This window comes from Cynoglossus semilaevis, chromosome 11, assembly GCF_000523025.1.
Source record: "Cynoglossus semilaevis isolate Cse_v1.0 chromosome 11, Cse_v1.0, whole genome shotgun sequence".
Classification (NCBI taxonomy): domain Eukaryota; kingdom Metazoa; phylum Chordata; class Actinopteri; order Pleuronectiformes; family Cynoglossidae; genus Cynoglossus; species Cynoglossus semilaevis.
The window spans coordinates 7,723,104-7,743,511 of NC_024317.1; the positions used below are offsets into that span (position 1 = coordinate 7,723,104).

At 37.7% G+C, this 20,408-nt stretch overlaps 1 protein-coding gene across 1 annotated transcript in view; it reads left to right on the plus strand.

Annotated features, from left to right (window-relative positions):
- The window catches only part of suclg2 (succinate-CoA ligase GDP-forming subunit beta), a 63,998-nt gene that overhangs the window by 40,219 nt on the left and 3,371 nt on the right, over positions 1-20,408 (plus strand). The window contains exon 10 of the mRNA XM_008320347.2: positions 15,348-15,468. Coding sequence (XP_008318569.2) covers positions 15,348-15,468 — 121 coding nt within the window. The remainder of the gene's footprint in view (positions 1-15,347; positions 15,469-20,408) is intronic.

A 20,408-nucleotide genomic window follows, 5' to 3' on the forward strand; every position in this document is an offset into this window, starting at 1 on the left:
CAATGGAAACCATCTCATGTAAGTGCTCACAGCATATTCAGGATTAGACATGGACTACAAACAGAACAAGGAAATGAACTTGAATTTGAAATGTCTTATGCTTTACATCTGCACCTCGCGAAGGAGGCAAAATATTATTAAGTATTTGCAAAAGACAGCATGACTAACAGACAGGTCAAGAACCCGTCCAGTTGTTTTGTGGATCATTTTTGTTCAATGGATCAGACAGAGCACGACAGAAATGCATTTAAGCAGTATATACAGTAGACATCTCTAAACTGACACTAAACATAGAAACTTTGATGATCACTATAAAGCCCCTGAAGCCTGAATATAAGTACTTGCAGCTTCTAAAACTAATAGTTTGGTACTTTATAAAGAAAGCAGAACAAAATAAGAATCTAAACTTATTGCAATGTGTGAGATTGCAGCTCTGAAATGTACTAGATATGCAGAGATATAGAAAATTCAAATACTCGTATAATGTCAGAGCTCATACATTTGTGCCACCATACATTTCCTGTATCCACTCCTTATCGCATTCTCTTCGTATTCCTGATAAATGACAGCTGCTACAAAGATGGTGGTATCAGATTGTGAACGGCAAGTTTGCCATCCAGGTTGACACAACTGTCTGCTTTTCTACAGCTATCTGCTAGTACGCCAAGAAGCAATGGCAATGTAGCACATCACTATCCTCCAATGTTATCTCGGTCAATATCTGCCGCTGCCAGAGGAGAAATTCATGGACAAGACATTTTCAAAGGGGAAACCGAGGCATGCTGTAACTGATGAACAGTGCAAATGTGAACTAGAACTGCAATGAAAGTGTTTGTGATCAAAATGTGGACTTTAGAGCTCAATTTATTCAACACTGTGTTTGTTCTTGGTGTGTAACATCTACTGCTTATAGCTCTTCCTCTTATCCTCGTCCCTGAAACTCCAGGTAATTGTAATTTTGTATTATTACATTTAAATGTAAGATTACATGACTCCTTACTGGTAGGAAGCAATGGCAGTGACGCCACAACTGTATGGTAAAAGGGAATGGGAGTATTGACAGCAAGTGACTGAGGTAGAATTGTGCTGAAAAGAGCGATAAAGTTAGGAAAATAAAAGTCCATTGGATGATGAGAGAAGGGGAGAACTGGAGCAGAGAGCAGTAAAATAGGTAAAGGAGTCAAAGTGGGAGTGGGGGGTCGAGCAGTGATTACATTGTCCATCAGGCTACAGGACGTCTTGCGTCAGCCCACAGGATTGATGTTTGACAGAATAATTAGAAAACTGTCTCAGCCTGTAATCACTGGAGCACATCTTTGGCATAGAAGACTTCTATTCACTCTCAGCCTCACATACTCACACACTGAGCCATCTGGTGACTGGTATTTGGCAGGGTGTGTTGATTGAGTGGTATGATGGGAGTATTCCCTGTTTATTCTTTAAGCAATCAAGAAAGTTTAACTGCAGATTTGGGGCAAAGCAAACTGGAGAAGATAGGATACTTGTGGTTTCACAGAATGAGGGAATAAGGTTTGTGAAGAGGGAAAAAAATAATCGAGTGGAGTTTTCACATGGCAGAACAATTGAGATGTTGGACTCCCATCATGCCGCTTGGTAACATTTTGTATAACAACAGTGGATACAAAGGGCACAGCGCTAAATGAACACAAGCTACATTATATACACACTTCAGGCAGTTAGTGTGTTGTCATTTGTAACAGCACCCAGGAGACAGTCAGTGTGGCCGTACAACTTTCCGTCTACATATTAACATTAAAGTAACGTTAAAGTAAACAACATGCCATTGCATAAACATTCAGGTTGATTCCTAGCTCGTGACTTTACTCTTGTTCTGGATCTTAGTCTGACTCAGACTCTAATGCTTGGGATAGTTTGTTGTCTGGTATTCTGTTGGTTTACCATACAAGCCAGAATGCCATACGCTACCTTACTGGGTTGACAAAAGAAAAACACTTGATTGTGTTTTGTGTCACCGGATGACTTGTTGACTTGATGTCGTTCTCACTGTTCAGGTATTGCTATGGTTACATGAAACCTTATTCATCCATCACCACCACCAGAAAAAAAACACTGAAAGGTAAAGGTGCAGAAACTGCATTTAAAACAGAGCCATCAAACAGTTGTGTAAAAAGTCCAGCGTTGGTTATTTCACCCAGAGAGAGCTACTATCATTGTATTTAGACCTCACAGAACCATATTAATTTGCATTAAATTAGTGTTTCGATTGGCGCCTATGTGAACTCTTCCACTCCTTAGTGTAATAATAATATGAATAATGGGCCCTGATGAAGTAAATATTCATGGAACAAGTGTTACAATCCTAATGACAGTTTATATTCTTTTGTAACGCTAACAGCTTTATGAAAGATTGTAAAGACCATAAACATGATTACACCCTTTATTGTGGTTGTTATAATGTTATTAGAAAGAAGTTCTAATAAAAATATCCTTTTATTTGTACAGAGATGAGAAACATAATGTTTTCTCCAACGATTTACCAAATGTTTCGTTACAATCCTGTGCTTTATAATTGTCGTTGACTTTAACAACAAGGAAAGGGGAGCACATGTTTGATTTTCAGTATTTATTGGTTCTAAAATCATTTCACAGTGTTTGGCAACATTTTTCAGTTTTACCTTAACTCTGTGAGTCTGGTAAACTGTTGGCACAGATATGATAAAAACTTCTCCCAAGTGTTTTAAAAATCACAAATACAAAGTATTGATGATCTTGCATCTTCATTAAGGCAATAGCTTGGGTGAAGACCTGCAGTTCAAAGGTCACATTATCTGTCCTGCTCATATGCTGCACCTGACATAGATCAAGCCTTTTAAGGGAGACCTCCATTGATCTGAAATCCAGTCAGCCTCGACGTAGTTCTCCTGAGGCTTCTATTGGTTTCTCTGATCCCTTTAACGCCTTAGCAAATTGTTAAAGGCTAATTTAGATGCAGCTCAGCTCTGCACTGCTTCGTAGAAAGTCACTGTTGCAAAAGGCCAAACAGGAGCCTTGGGCTTACCGGAGAGACAGCTAAATACATTTTCATAAAGGAAGTATGCAATATTTTAAACATGAAACAGGAAACCCATTTACCTCTGTCTGGCTTTTGGTAATCAATGATTCTGGCAATCTGTTTAGAAAGTCTTAACGGTTCAGGCCTGTGAACCAGTCTCCAGTCGGAGTTTATCAAAAGAGTCAGCATTAGCTTTCATAAAATACCCGTGATGGCCAGGACATGTAACTTTATTTTACACACTGATTAAAAACCTCCACAATAAGAAGATTTCAAGTGCTAGTGGCTGTTTGGTTTTGGTCGCCTCAGCCTTTGCTTTTTTTTTGCTTTTTATGTATTTCTGCACTCTCCCTTGGTTTCAGCCGATCTTGACACCAACAGCAAAAACAATAATTACTAAAGTGCATCTCCAAATGTGCCCTCAGTTATTCCGTTGTTATTGTTTTCTGTGTTTTTCTCTGGCCACAGGGGTTGTATCACACTCAACATTGTTTGTGCATGTGTCTGATTTCATATCTCGAAAAGAAGTGCCAGGCCATTGTTATTTGCTTGTTCTGGCTTAATTGGTTGTTGTTGCATTTCTTCACAGCTCTGAAGGACTCCTGCTCCTCGGTTCATTAGCATGTGTTCAGATGAAACTGTTTTCCTTCAAGACTGAATAGGTTCTAAGGTGAAAATTGCAGGTATGCCACTTACTGTGAGTGGGAGGCACATTTGAAAAGTGAGATTAAAAGAACCCTGTAAACATTCAGTTTGTTAAAATGAAGAGATGCGATTTCACAAGCACTGTGCAAACTTGTTTTCTCATCTCAACGCTTAGGTGATCAGTAGCATTCTATAGCAAAGTATGTGACAGTAAAAAAGTTTGTTATTCATTCTTCTCAAGTTAGTTTCTTCTCACTGTTGGAACTACTCATTTGTAGCATTTAACCAAGTTTTTTTAACTTAATAATAGGTGCATTTAAAAATGCTAATTTTAGTGGGTGACAAAAGAAGAGGATCACAGTTAGTGATTTGCCTTGCAAAGCACACCCATCTGCCCTTTGGATGGCTCATTGCATCCCAAGATCAGGTGCTTTCTGAACTAGAATCATTTTGGTAATTGACCTTCTGTGTGCATACATTAGAATAAATTAATTTTTATTGGCCATGCAGCATAAGAACAAAGCAGGATTGTTAGCACTTTAATATTCAGCTGCTGAATTGGTGTACCAAGTCTCTGGGGTAATTGCTTATGCCATTCCCAAAATATTATGCAGTTCTTCAGTTTCATGAAATATTCTCAAGAGTTCAGCGTGGCATAGGTGCACAGTTCCATTTTTAGTGAAGTTTAAGTTGAGTAAGTGTGATGTGGTATGAGATGATGGATGTAAAGTGAGTTGGTTTCATCCAGGCACCTACTCGTTTATCTTTTTTGGTAATGTCACTCTCTTTTGTGAAATTCGTCAACCCTTCTTAATTATTTTCCCCGAGATATTTTACTTCAGTGCAGCTCTGTTTTTTGGTGTTGCTTCATTTCCATTGCTTCATTACCTTTGCATTTTTTACTTTTAAATCAGTTATTTTTAATTTTAGAGGATTCTGCACCATTGGTGTAATTGAGAGTTGTCTATCTTCAGTTTTGCAGTTGAACTTTCTCAGGACCCCTAATAAACATTAAATAATATTAAGTAATTATGCTAAGGCTGTATAAATTGATGCTAAAATCAAGAGTCAGTTAATCAGATTAAAAATGGCAAAGCATTTTATCTTGTGGTAGAATGACGCTCAATGTAAATCAAATAATTTCACAATTTATCCACTTATCTTTGATCTAATACAGAGTAGAAACACATTATTTTAATTGATGAGAAGCATCATGCATTTGAATCAATTTTTAATTAATTCATGATGCATTGTTACATCCCTAATCTCAGTTAACCATTATTAATCCTGATTAATTATGATCACAATTAATCAGGATAATTGTGATCAATCCCACCCTACTCCATGATTAATCAGATTAACTTAAAATCGATTGCAAGCACTAATCACTGTCAGTCAATATACAGTATATTTACTGTATATTGACCCCCAAGGTATCTGGTGACCTCTGACAAAGAGTTGGTGACCTGATATAAGCCGTTACAACAAATCTCCAGCAGTTAAATATATTTTTTTAAAGGTGACACATAGTTGTTAGTGCTTGTTCTATGGCCTTCTGTTGTTTTAGTATTTTACCTTCAATTTGACAGCCATAATAAAGAAGAATTTGGTGGAAAAATTACAGAACAACTAGTATTCGGCTTAACTTGGGACTTGAACTGGCAGTCAACTGCATAGGACAAAAAAGCCCCCTAAAAACTAACCGTTGCCTTAAGTATTTTTTTTTATTTTATTGTGGTAAAAGCCAAGCTATACTTTACCTTCATTTATAAACATGTTTTTTAAACAATTGACTTTAAAATGTAACTGCTACAAAACTGCAGGGTGACACCCCCTACCCCACCCCCCTGCTGTGGACTGTTGTTTGTGTGCTCTTGTAGAAATACTAAAGCATGGAAAGTATTCAACCTTCCCTGCCACAGCTTCCGGTCCCCTAAGGTTTTTTTTTTTCCCTCAATCTCTATAAGTGACCTTGCTAGTACTGTGAAAGCGGCCATACTGTGTGTCGCAGGCGGTCCTGTGCGTCTCATTGCTGCCTGATGGACAACCATTAACCCTTTTGTGAAAGGGTTGAGGAATATTTATGTCTGCTTGTCAGCAGTGACACGACACCCTCCTGGGATGAATAATATGGCTGCCCTGGAGTGGCTTCAATTGTTCAGTCCATTTTGCTGCAAAGTGGATTTTGTGTGTGTGTGTGGGGGTAGGGGAGGGAGGGTTGAATGTGTGTTGATACATGTAGAGAACGCACACTTTTGGTGTCTGAGCCATTCTGATGGCCCTAAGGTGAGCAGTAGGAAACGAGTTCTACACCTCCCACTGACATCTGACAAACCTCTCGTTCACTGCAAAGCTCTGTTGCTCTGTTCACTGGGAGTCATGCATGACATTGTCTCTCTGTTGAGTTGTTCCCTCTTCTTTTCCTTAACAGTTTTACTGTATTCCATTTACGCACTGTAAAGGATTTCTTCAGTTTCTGCACACATTTTCTTTGTGCTTTTCCAACTCTTAAAAAGTCACCTTAAATATATGCAAATCAGTCATCAGGCCAGAGGAAAATCCCACAGTGATCTTAAGGTCTCACGACTTCTTATATTTTATACTGTACAGTATGCAGTGTAAAATCTTTCCCAAAAATTTCTGTTGAGAGTCACAGTAAAGCCATTAGCCATATTTCTTATGACAGATGTCCTTCATGATGCAAACCTCACTACTGGAGGTCAGGAGCCACCTTTTGGTTCCACTTCCACTTGATGCTACAATAAGGCTAACAATATCTTAAATAGCCTTCCTTTTACCAACCCTTTCTTTTTATCACTGTTATTTAAAAAAATAAACATTGTAAAATTGAAAAACCACTATTGATCTCAAGTCCATAACTGCTGCACTGGGATCAAGATTAATTTCATGAGTGAGTTATTATATTGCATTTTGAATGAAGCTGAAAACCAATGAGATTTTACAAAAACTGGAAGTGATACAGCTAAGTGGTGTTTTTAAAAAGGAGGCAGACTAAACAATGGACCCGAGAGGAAATGGAGACCATTTACATGTGACCAAGAGTCTAGTGGTTATTGATTCTGTTGATTCCAAGAGTCTAGTGGTTATTGATTCTGTTTTTTGTGACCATTGATCATTGGTGGTATGGTTATATAATAAAAAGAAAAACCTTCAACACGTTCATTATTCATAAAATAATGTAATTAATGTTAAATTAGGGATTAAATCTCAGTACCTTACCTTAGCCCTAATTTTCCAAAATGAAGGGCATTTTCCTTCAGATGTTCACCTTTTTATGAAGGATTCCCTATAATATGCTTGGATACCATTCCAATAAAAGCACAGTAATATTAAAAAGTATTATTTTAACATCTCAGAAATGACTGTGCACCTAACTTCTGATCCAAACCTCGGCTCTTGACACAAGTTCCCATATTACATTTCTCACGCTGAACAGTTTTACAGCTCATTGTTAATATGCCAAGTAGTTAATGGATTGAAACACATATTTTAGCAGGAGTCCTTGTTCTTCAAAACTTCTCCCAGAACTGCACTTAAAATTCTTTACGACACAGAATAGTTCAGGGAAGGCCACAGTGTTTAAATCAGACCCACAACATGTGGGGTACACCACTGTTAACAGTGGGTAGGATAAACATACTGTTGAAGAGGGGCATTTATTTGATGTTATTATCAGTGTTGAGTCAGTTCTTCTTTGTGATTTGAACAAGATATGCTGTGCATTGAATAATATGAAGTGATCGTTTACCCTTCATGGGTGTCAGCTATTTTTTTTATAAATGTCCTTGAAAATATATTGGTCACACAGTGTCAGCCATCACTTCTACACAGCTGCAAACAAAGCATCTGGAAAACCATACTTACTGTAAATCAGGAGTTGAACTCATTATCACCGTGTCATGCCAGCGTTATGGATGCACGTTAATAAAAAAATGAAAGAAACTGTAAGATTGCATTAATAAGACTACTCCACAGGGTATTAATAGAGAAAAAATGTTGTAGTATTTGAATACGAGTTCTACAAGTAACTCTGACCTTAGAAGATGACTGACACAGCCCTGCATGATTAATGCGAAATTCGAGTTGATTACAGTTAAAATTTTTATTTTAATCTTAAAAGAAAAAAGATATGTAAAATTAAATAAATTAAATAATTTATGCTATCAAAGAAAGAATTGTTTCCGTTCCTCTTGCAGAAATATTTATCCTTAAAAGTTTTACAACTTTCCCAAACTATGAGAGAATAATTCAACCAAAAGTAAAAGTGAAAAGACAATAGTGCAGCCAAGATAATCTAATAAACTAATAGGACTTTTGTTTTAATTCCAAATACTAAAACCCATGTAGATTATACATCTGTGATGCCACATGGAACACTGGCAACCATTCATTTTAATAACACAACAGCATGAGTATTCTCCGTTCTACACCTTATACTCTCTCTCCCAGTTACATCCAAGATGACAGAGCCAGGTTTAAAAAAAATTGTTTATCCGTTGGCAAGTTCACAAACAATTATGTGCTCACATGCTGAGCCGTGCCTGCAGATGGCGGCCTATGGTCGAGCATTAGAATATGACACGACGTATTCGCATAAAGAATTTAAGTGATAAAAAAGTGCAGGTGTGGGTTTCTTTTCACCCAGTGCAGTGTGATTAAACCAATCAACACAAACACCTTAGAAGACAGAAGAAGTTATTTGGGTCCATCTATCACCTGATGTAAACATTAAATGCATATAACATTTTAGATTAAAATTTGTCTGCAAATATCCTTTGTCTTTACTTCAGATGAAACCTTGTCTTTCGCTCCACTCCAGTTGTTCTTTTGTTTTTTTTACCGATAAAACTTCAGATACCTCTGTCTGTCAAGAGGTGTCTTCACCACTGACGTCATGCTCTGTCTGTCTCTCCACACTCCTGAGAAAGGGCTGTCATGCTTCAACAGGCCAGATAATTATTTGACTCTTATCCGTCTTTTCCAGGGACAATCCTAGCCATCAATAGAAGCCTGGGCCTGCGCTACTTCCCATCACCTCTCTCCATCTCTATTCTCCCCATCTCTCTTCTCCCCTTGGTTACACTCCACCTAACTCTCAGACGTGAAGACCCCCGTTTCCATCAGACATCTTTTGTGTCATTCTGCTGCCTGTTCTATATCATCTCACTGTCCCTTTATTTCTTTTATTTAACCTTTTTTTTTCATAAGGTGGAACTACCCAATAATGGGAAATAATTAAATTAAAGGAATATCTTACGTTTGTGTTTAACCGTCCTTGGGAAATTGAGTTGATAATGATCTGTTCTGGACATGACAATCTGTAATTCTACACCAAAATAATCAATATTTTAAGGATCACTAAATGATAAGGAAATTTAGCTCGTTTGCTACTTAATTGCATTAAGAGAATATGGTTTCTAACCTAGACTTGCAATAGAGCCCATGTCCAGACGTTTTAGGCCAATAACACAGTAGTCCAAAGACTTGTGTGTTTTTTGTCAAACTTTTAACATATGTGGAAATGTTATCTATACTTTTTCCAAAGTTTAAAAGACTAAAACCAGCTTAGCAAATCCCAATGATGCTTATTTCAAACCAAAGTCCATGTCTGTTTCTTAGTTATGGTCTGTGTCAACAAGGCTAACCTTGATTTGAAAGCCTTAGATTGTAGCCTGGTCTGAGGAACAAGTGCACTGTCCTTAGAACATCTAAAAAACCTACTGAATAAGGCCTTCCAAAGCAGGCGCCGAAAGAACAGCCTGTCTTCCGTAGATAAGATGGAACAATAGCCCTAAATAGGACACAGAGAGACACACACCCATATCCCTTCCTGCTTTTCTCGCCTCTTATCTGCTTATTGGTGACAAAAGAAACAATATGCTTTGCTCTTCCTTTTTCTGCTTAGATTAGCAGCTCTTAACAGGACGGGAGCATGGAAATGTGTATTTGGGTGATAACTTTGCAGTGCCCGCTTAACTTGTGACAAGAAGACTTACAAGCCTTAAAATGAGCAGAACATCTTTATTCCCTGTTGGGTTGAAAGTTGGAGAAAAAAATACACAATGTTTGCCTTTTTGCATAATAGTAGAAAAAGACGAGACAAGACTGTGTAAACATGTCATGTTGCCGTGTTATCCTCCACCACTGCTGTGCATAATATGATCACTTTAGAACTTGATGAGCATGTCTACACAGCAGTGTTTTGGTGGGGTTTCTTATTTGTTTTTTTAATTTCATACATGCATCCAAGTCACATTTCTCCAAGACACATAGGTGTATAAACATGAGTATGATACAGGGGGCAGTGTTAGTATGTCAAATTGTCTGAGTTATATTTCTTTCTTGTCGTAAATGCAGTTAGCAGGGTGTGTAATACCAGGCAGAAAAGCCTGTTTCTCCTGTGAAGGCCCTTTTCTGACTTTGATGCAAAAAAGCCTTGGCAGCTTCTCGCAGTGCCAGCAGCAACGATCGTATTTTGTAAAATTTGATTCATTTCATCGTCACCCAGGTAGAAAAGTCTGGCTGTCGTCCTAACAGTAACTGGAAAAACACATAGAGCTCCTTTAAGGGAGGTAAGAGTTGGCAGAGTATAACTGATGCCTTTATGCTGGGCCCTGATGAAAGAAATGAACCCTGCCGCCAGGTCGGTTCACCTAAAATGAATGCCTTTAGGGAGAAGCCTGATACAAGTTCTGTGACAGGAGGTGGAATTCTGGGGACGGTAATGTTGGAGATTAGAGTTAGATTGGAGTGTGCAAGGTTATTTCATACTTTAAAGCAAAATTATTTGTAGGTGCTTGGAGCGGAATAAAAAAGAGGAGGACTACGCTTTGGGCGGTTTTGAAATGCTATCCTTTCTGAGGTTGAAATTTGTAGGACTGGTAGTCCAGTACAGCCCATTATGCTGACAATGGGGTACAGTATTTAAAAGCGAAACCTCTGCATAGACAGTGACATCATAGAAGCACACGTAATTCTTTATAGGAACGTAGGAGTGATTCCAAAAGCAAGCTTTGCACTTACACATGCTTTTTTTTCTAACCATTTTTGCTTTTTCTGCTTTTTTTACCCTTAAGTGGTTAAGTCACCAGCGTACCTAGTAGTGGGCTGTATTATTTAATCAGAATAGGCAAAATTGGATTTATACATACAGGACAAAACAGTTTGTTCAGGAAAAATAATGTCCCCTGGGCGGTACATATACTAGTAAACCTAAAACCGTAGAAACGCAGTGGAATAAAAAAGGACAAACCTCAGGCAAAATCCAACTTGCTACATCCATATTTCTATGAACTGCATTTACTTCTGCGCAGGGCAACATAAATCATTTCTTATGTATCATTAATACACATCGGTGTCAATAGGATATGCGTGGAAGGAAGAAATATGGTTCTTCCCACTAGAGGTTTGTTTGAAAAATGGGCTGCAGATCGGGCAAAAATGGAGCCCTTCATAGTGTGGCTGCTAAAAGCCATCTAAATCTCTGCTGCCCCCCAGTGGAGACCAGTTGATCCTCTGTGTGACTCAGTGTGTCAAACCAGGACATGAATACTGATGACTGTATCTTTATCTGAGTCTTTGTTTTACATGTATTATCAGCTGTAGCAAGGTCCTCTGTTTAAAGTTGAACGGCTGTCATATAGTACTGGTTCAACATCAGAGACATTTACCTTGCAAACCTTGCATGCTGTTTATGGTAATGTGGCACATAAGGCAAGTGATATAGGAACAAATCCTCTGTGACAGATCATGGCTCTGTAAATCTACTGCAGTCCAGTGGTGAAACAGTAAATAAACATAGACTCAAATTTGCTCTGTACAAACTAAATGTGGCAGAAGGAGTCATGACCCGATGTCACTGTTGTGGGCCACACCTGTTCAGGACAACATTCACACGTGTCCCCTGAGGCAGTAGAGAGTATAGATTCACACACCTCCACAAGTCCGTAACAGTCTCCAGATCACACCCTACAGACTGTCAGGACTGGTCAGTTCATGGTCTGAGCACCAGTGACCGAGTCACATCTCACACCAACTTCCCATCTGCCTGTGCTGAATTGCAGGCATTTGCTGCTGTCCTCTCACCTCCAGCCACTTTTCACTCACATTTACGTGTGCATGTGCATGAAGCATTTGAGAAGAGGTTTCAATTTAGGTGTGAGATTTTTGCTATTTATTTTCTTGTCTCAGAAATAGGCATCTGTGTGTGTCCTTAAAATTGTATTAATATCCTTCTGCCTTGGTGGGAATGATTCTTGTCCATCTATGTCTGCATTATTTTTTGAAAAATAAAACATTTTAGGAAAAGCACAGATAATTACTATTTCCATGTAACGTCCAGTTAACCCTATTACATACATACATTTTTTTTTCAATCCAATTAAACGTACAATCAGAAAAGGAGGTGTCGCATTGGTAGATACTCCAGGTTGCAGTACCGGTTTCAGTTTTGGACTTATAATAAAGTCCCTAGTTCTCATGACAACTTTTGACATGAAATATTATGTAGTGTGCAGTTGTATTTATATGCATTTATTTAAAATGACATATGACGTAAACGTCACAGAATTTGTGTTATCTTGGTCCTACTAGACATAAATGATCAATTTTTTATGAAAAGTACAGTTACAGCGAATTAATAAAATAATTATAATTAAATATTTAAAGTACTCTGCAGTCTTAGAGGCCTTTATCAATATTTAGAATGACTGAAGTCCTATGTCATCTTCATCACACTATTTTTTTTCCCTTCACTCATCCCCTTTTTTTGTTGGATTTTTTTATTGCCATTCCTCAGTGAACTTCTTCCAGGGTATGGTATGGCCTGTTGTCAGTTTGAGTGAAGGAGGCAGTGAATGAGTAAACTCTTCTGAGCAACCTTTCTCTTTCTGATGACTTTGGAGGAGCTCATCTTTTCTCCTGAGCTCCTGTCGGCGCTGACTCTCTATCTGCCTCCATACGTTTTCTAACCAGTCAATTTGCTCCATTATAGTCTTGTTTTCTTCGCTGAAAGACTTTGTCTGAGGGACTGCAGCCTAGAGATAATCTCTCTTTGACACTGTTTGACTGCATCGACTCTGCAGACAACTGCTACTGCAAAAGCTGAGTATATAGCAATGAGTTTTATTTGTCTTACTGGAGTATAGTCTTGTAATGCATATAATGCAAGAGGACAACATCTGTTTGACAAGAGATCCAACATTATAACACGTCGGTCAAGAACTTACCATTTCTAACTTGATATCCAACAAATACTAGGGGTTGTAAATTATATTTTTGTAGTTACTGATCAGTGTAGCGAAGGGCACTTTTAAGCACATCTGTAATTTAAATTCTCTCTTGGTTCCACAGACAGTTACACTTTATAGATTGTGCTTAAAGGATACAACTGCCCTTAGTCTTAAAGCCACCACAAAAAAATAATAATGCAGAATAAAGTTCAGTATTGCTGCGAACTTCACTGTGACCGACTGCTTTTGGTGTTACCCAGGTAGAAAAACAGCAGACCTGTGGTAACTAGTTAGTAATGAACCGATTTTCTAGTCATGGAATACAAGGAAAGTGAGAAAATTAGGACATTATTATTATTTATTTATTAATTTTACAAGCCACAAGTGCCAGAGTGTTCCAATCCAGCCTATACTTTAATATTATTGTAGAAAGAAACCCAGTGTTTATATATATATTCTTATAATTGTCAACTTGCCACTGATGACATTATATATAAATGAAAATGGCACATCAGTAACGGGTAACTCATCGAAATATGTAAAGCATATTTATTTTGTTATGTCTATATTTATCTTCTAAAAGAAGAATTTTATCTATCTAAAAGATTAGGTGTGTCAAATCGAAAAATCAAAATTGTTCATACTATTATTTTTTTAGTTAGTAACATAATTTTAAAAAAATGATGTGCTTTGTGTTTTACATGGTACAGGACATTTTAATAGCTTTACTTTTCAAAGTTTGACTTTGTTTCTGTTACATTTTCCACCCATCCATTCATTCCAAGTTCCTCGCGCCTTCTCCTCACATTGTGGCACGATCCACAGCCGGCCTAATGTTCACACATGGTGTCCCGCTCTTGATGCCATAGTTCACGTCTGTGTTTGTTTTGGTGCTTCCTTCTGCTCTGGTTTCACTCTCTGCTGTTTATGTGGAGATGCTCATTTGGAAAGCATGCAGAGGACCCTGCCATGGCTGTCACTCAGATAGCTGTCCAAGTCCTTGATCCTCTCTCCTCCGTAAACATTATTACCACACACTGTGAAAACATCCACCGTGCACACATACACACTCAGACACACATACACACTGACACACTGACACACTCGCCCACGAGCCGCTCATCCAAATTGGTGCTAACAGATTAGCAGTGATTATAAACAAACATGGGGGATTAATCCTGCATGCTCTCAGTTTACTTTAACACTGAGCTAGCCATGGTAATTATCAAGTGCTAGATTGTTAGAGTAATCACACACACACACATGCACCAGCTGCCTACTAAGCGAAATCTGTTTCCTTGCTGTACCATGTCTTAAAGACACCTCAGCTCATGTGAACATGATACCCAGTGTGGTAGCAGTACACTCAAATGTACTACAGCAGTAGACATACTTTAAGCCTTGTTCGTACGGTTACTTAAAGTCACCCATGGGAGATCCAGTCACATATGCATACCATTTAGTATGACTATTATTTTTCTCTCGTCATGTCCTCCTTACATTTGGCTGTAAATAAGGCATTTACATTTTCAGCCTGTGTTGCAGCTCCATCAAAAACATCATCCAAAACATGGTTTTATCACATGTACATATTGAACTGCAGTATCTTCACGTCTCTAACCTCACTTTAAACCCAACCATGTTTATTAATTTTTAGTTGGATACAATCTGAGCTCAGTCATCTGAAACATGTCATTCATGATATAAGATGTGTTTTCTCCTTTTTATATGCACACTGTCTGTCATCAAGTGTCCATGGCTGCATATTAAATGAATCATCCAGCCTGTGCCTTTTACCGTTCAAGCATTGAAAATCAGTTACACCTCAGTCACCGTTACTGTTTGTTTTTGATGTTCTTTTTATAGTTTTTACTTGTTTTTGATGTTCTTTTTATAGTTTTTAGATTTGAAAGTACTTCTCTGGGCTTTTAGCTTGATTGCTTTGCAATTTTAATCTCTTATTAGAGAGATTGAGAGTGAGAGTCTTTTGAGACACTTGGTATTAAAAAATAGTTTTAAAGGCTCAGCTACAATCATGTGTTTGTCTGCTGCTGCTGCTGCTGCTGCTGCTTGTCATGTCACCTCCTTTCACTGAATAACTCTGACGCTGCCTCTCTTACTTGCTGCTGCCCTCTCAACTTCAACAATATATTGCTTCATCCTGCCTCCATTGTGATGGTTTTGTATTGCCTCAGGGTCGACAGCCTCTGGGTGTGTGACCCACTGCACACACGTCTGGTGCCAAAAACCTCTCTTTTGGATGTTTAGAGAAATGTCATTCTGAAAGCAGCGTGTACAATGTGGTGATTGAGCTTCATACTGTAGCTGTACAGCAATGGATACTACATGTTTCCCATTGATAACATCTTAATATATTCCCCTTTGTGTTAAATTGTTTTTTGTTCAATGTTTGACAGGTAGAGGCCATCCTGGTCAACATTTTTGGTGGAATTGTCAACTGTGCCATTATTGCCAATGGTATCACCAAGGCCTGTCGTGAGCTGGAGCTGAAAGTGCCACTGGTCGTCAGGCTTGAAGGTAAGAACATAAACACACTCACACATTACCAATGTCTTTATACTGATCCCAAACCCGATTTGATTGGTTTAAACTTTACGGCACAGCATTTTCTTTTTTTCCTGGATGTTTTGGGTTTTGCACTATATTTTAGTTTTTGTATGCATAATTCTTATGCGGATCAAGATTCAACAAATTTAGTTTGAACTGAATTTGTTTCTGCGTCTCTGGTTGTTTTTCATTATGGTTCAGTCAGAGCAGCTGAGTTTCCCACGTGTCACATTCTGCCACCATTAGCACCAATGTATAATCGCAGAGAGGACACCGATTGGATCACCTTTCACCTGTTTATGCTAATAAAGTCCGTTCAAGTGAGTTTATGGGATGGCAGCAGTGACTCCCAAAGCATGAGCCTGAGCTTGTTGACGTTTTTGTTGGTGAACTAAATGTTGGTGGTTAATCCTGATGATTAACATGGTCAATGGATGGGACTGGTCCAATAGTGTGATTCTCATCTAATATTCAGGGGGTCAGTGTTTTAAATCCAATCAGTTACCCACTCCCATCACCAATGGAGAAGGTCAGAAATGGCATCCAGAATAAAAATATGGCACATGTTAATGTGGATCACCACGGTGGTGACCTCTGTCAAAGGATAGGCTGTAAGAGAATTTAAATTGGATGTGTAATGAATGGATCTGTAGTTTGGTTTTCTTTTCTCTTAGCCACTGTTTTTAACCACACAAAGGTCTTCACCTCAAATACATTTTCATTAAAAAAAACATATTGTGCAAATCCCAGATTTTTAATGTACATAAAAGAAACCCAGAGCAAGATTTGCAAAATATATTTTCACCTTCAACATCTGTCTTTACATGTAGCATACAGCTAGATATAATGTGTAGTTACGTTTGCCCCAGGCTGCAGATCAACTGCCTCACTCACATTAAAGGTTTGCTCCAAGAAACTTGATTGGCAATCAAAGCAGAACCCTAATCAGACGCCACACCTTTCTTGTGCCAGGCCATGTAATTCAGCTTGACTCACAAACAGGCTGTGTCCAGAAGGTCTCTGCTGGTGGTTGATCCATCCACATTTTTCTGGCCCAGGTTTAATCCAAGCTTTAGCTGTGGGTCATTACATCCTGGGCTGCAGTCTTGTAGAGAAGATTGGTTCAGAATCAATCAGCTCAGCTTGCATAGCTGACTGCAGGGCGGTGAGAACGGCCCAGCGCTTTTCAAAAGGATCAAGATGGATTAACTGGCACACTCTTAATTGGGAAGGCACTTTTTCAATGCCTGGACTGGCTGCCTTTAAGTCTTTCCATGTAAAAGTCAACAGAGGCTTCATGATTGGCCTTCCTGGATCAACTCCACACCTCATACAATATGGATGTTTTTCTTTCAATAATTACCATTTACTAGTTCAAAACCGTTTAGGACAGTGTTTTTCAACCTTGGGGTCGCAGCCCAACATACCTGGAATTCAAATAGGGTCATCCAAAATGTTTAGTAATTAAAAAAAAAAATGAAATATATTTCTTTCACTAATTATTGTTCTTTTTTAAAAAATTATAATTAAAAACACCACACACAAACTTAAACGACTGTATTCTTTCACTTTCATGAATATAAATTGAGTACAAATAAAATGCAGCACATTAAAATATCTGAGCTGGCGCATCTTGATTGATGCCTGCGATCACTTGACTGGAACAAAAAAAATGTCTCTGGGGTTGCCAGAAATTTCTGATGTCAAAATGTGGTCACAAGCCAAAATCAGTTGGGAACCAGTGGTTTAGAGCATTTTAAGTTTTATACAATCAGATTTGATCTAAAAAAAAATCTACCCCCATTGCTCAGTTCCACTGTCTGTTTGTGCCGCAACGAAGGGAAATAAGCATTCAGTTTGTGAATATGTTGAATATCTAAATGGGTTTTGAAAATAGAATTCTAACACGAAGTCATAATGTGTGCCTAAAACACACACAAACTGAGAAAATCAGCTCATCTCTGCCATATTAGGTGTTTTACACCAGTTCACATTTACCTGTGTCAGGTTTTCATTCTCGTCTTTCAGTGGTCTGATATTGTAAGATGCTCGATGTGCAGTTTCCTACAGGACATTAAGGCAAAGTGCACACAGGAGGAATGTTGAATCTTACCATGTTGGTCTGTTATATGTTTTGTTTACAGTTGTTAGTGTTCTGGGATCCCTAGGAACTGACTTGAAAAAATGTTTCCCAGATGTACAAACTTCTTCTCTTCTTCATTCAATCAAAATGTTGTTGAAGTGGAAAAACTCTCCCTATTGTGTCAAACATTGCTGTTTGATTTAGATGATTTTAATCATCATTAAGTAATTACTAAGCCTGGTATTTATTACTGCAATTTTAATCATGTACAGTATAAATGCGAGGGCTGTCAAAGGATTAAGATTTATTTAAGTTAGAATATAAATAAATGATGGTGGGAGGAATGGAACATCGATACGTCTCACCAGAAGAGTTTAAATAAATGTTTAAATCTTTAAGTTATATTTTAGTGTTACAGTTTCTGCTGTCAAACTTTGCAGTTAAAATATATATTATGCACATTCTATTAAGGAACCATAGAAATCATTTAATTCAATATCAATATAAACTTTATTACAGTATGCACAAATTGACATTGATTGGACTAAATACTTAGTTTATGCAAGTATTTTTGTTTACTTTGGGGTCACAAACGTATTACATTAGCCCATAAAGATAGACTAGAAAGGTTTTCTTATTCACACTGGAGGACTGAATCAGATCTCTACCAAGTTGAATTGAACCTCACCACTAGATGTTACTAAATCTACTACGTACATTTGATAAAATGACAAACTGTGTTGTTTTATTGCTTCGTTAGACAGCTCCAGTGGAACCATGGCTTTTTAACATACATAAATAAACTAACAGTTTCTGTATCAAGTTTTCACATAACTACCTGTACCTCATAAGGTAACTATAAAGTCTGGTTATTTATCATATTACTGCAATTTCACTAATATTATACAGTCGTTTTTATAACGACATGGTGTCTAGGTTTATAAAATCTTGTTCTTCTGGGTTTGGTTGAAGTCAGGATTTAAGTGTAAGACAAGAAGATAAAGTCGGGCTTTGAGTTATGTTGTTTATGAAAAGTTAACTAAAATAAATAAACACAGTATTTGTGTTTTTATTTGTGCTTTTCTGAAGTGTGCACAGTTTCTACTATGGCCCTGCTATGGCAGAGAGAAGGTCTCTAGCAACACCTAGTGGCAGCAAAAGAATACATTGATTCGCACACAACTCTCTTACACACAACAGCACACACTGATTTTGTATCCAGGTGGGATCTGTCCTTGCTGGTGTTGCCGTGAGCCATCAGTGCTCCCTACTGTTCACAGTGGAACTGCAGCCAGCTCAAACATCCTCACTCACTCAGAGACACAACGGAAAATACAAAAAAAAAATTTCAATGAGGGCCACAGTCAATGACTAATAACTAATTAAAAAAAAAAAAAAACTAAAGGGATTGTCTGTAAAAAAAAATGTATAATGTAAATTATTAGCAATAGACATTGTATGATTTGAAAATAGTCATATGAGATCTTTAATAAAAAGAAAAACAATGCTGTAAATAACTAAATATGTCCATAAAACAAAAACAGCCTACATTATTTAAAAACCTAAACATATTGGATAGAATTTAATAAATTGGTTAGCATGACAGAATACCTTCAGTTTTTTTCGACATAAACACTTTTACACTTATGAGACAATATGCACATGAAAAAATAATCAATTCTGTAATACCAAACAGACAAAAATAAACATACAAATGTGCATAACAAGCAAATCACCATAAGGCACAGTCTGGTTTGGGGGAAATCAGCATCTGTGTTTTAAACAGTCTGAAGTCCCCTGGGCAAAAACTCTATTCTTACCTAAAGTTTTAACTAGAAAAAAATATATAATTCTTGTCTTCACTGCTTAAAATGGACACATGCCTGTACACACATACAAACAGACATTTGTTTTTTTTAAACAACATTTTATTTCACAGTTGATGCTCATGAGTATTTGCTTTTTCTTCTTTTTTATGGAATCTCTTAATCATTATATTTCCAATACGCAGAAGACAAAACAGCAGCTTCTCATCACGTTTTTTCTTTCTACAGTTTTCAAAGTTTTCTTTTGTACTTTGACTTTGTTAACACTCACAGATTGCAAGGCACTGAGAGGGATTTTGTAAATCCTGATGAGGTTCATGGGTCAGCATCTATCGCGTGGAGTGCACAGTACCACTCCTCCCCCAGTCTGGCTGTGAACACCAGCACCGTCAGTGGAGACTATAGATTAGCCTGTGGACGCACTGTAAATATTCTGCTCTACCTGATGAGAGAATGACTTTGGACACACTATCCTCCCAGATCTCTTCCTGCTCCTCTTCTAATTAATTACATTGCTGCATTGATTGTTTGCAGTGTGTGCCTGCATAGATGTGTGTGGAGCGACTTATTATCTGCTCGTACAAAAGAGATGAAATATTAGGCGTTAAGTGGCACTGGTAATAGAATTCCTCATGAAAACTCGATTGATCAGGGTGTTGGAGCCTCCGGAGAATTCACGTATCATGGAGTCTTAATTACACGCCAGCCAGAGAAGCTAAGGTCAATCTGTGAGCCTCACAGCAGAGCCCACTGGCTCACAGACAAACACACTTGATTACCTGCATAAGCAGAAACAGACAGTCACAGATCCTCTGAGTTGTTGTCTGTCTCCTCCTCTGTCTTTTTTGGATTATATGATTTTCTAACAGGCCATATTTTATTGTTTTTGAAGTTGCAATATGAACTTCTGCCACTATTTATAAATAAACATATATATATATATGTACATATATATATATATATATATATATATATATATATATATATATATATATATATAT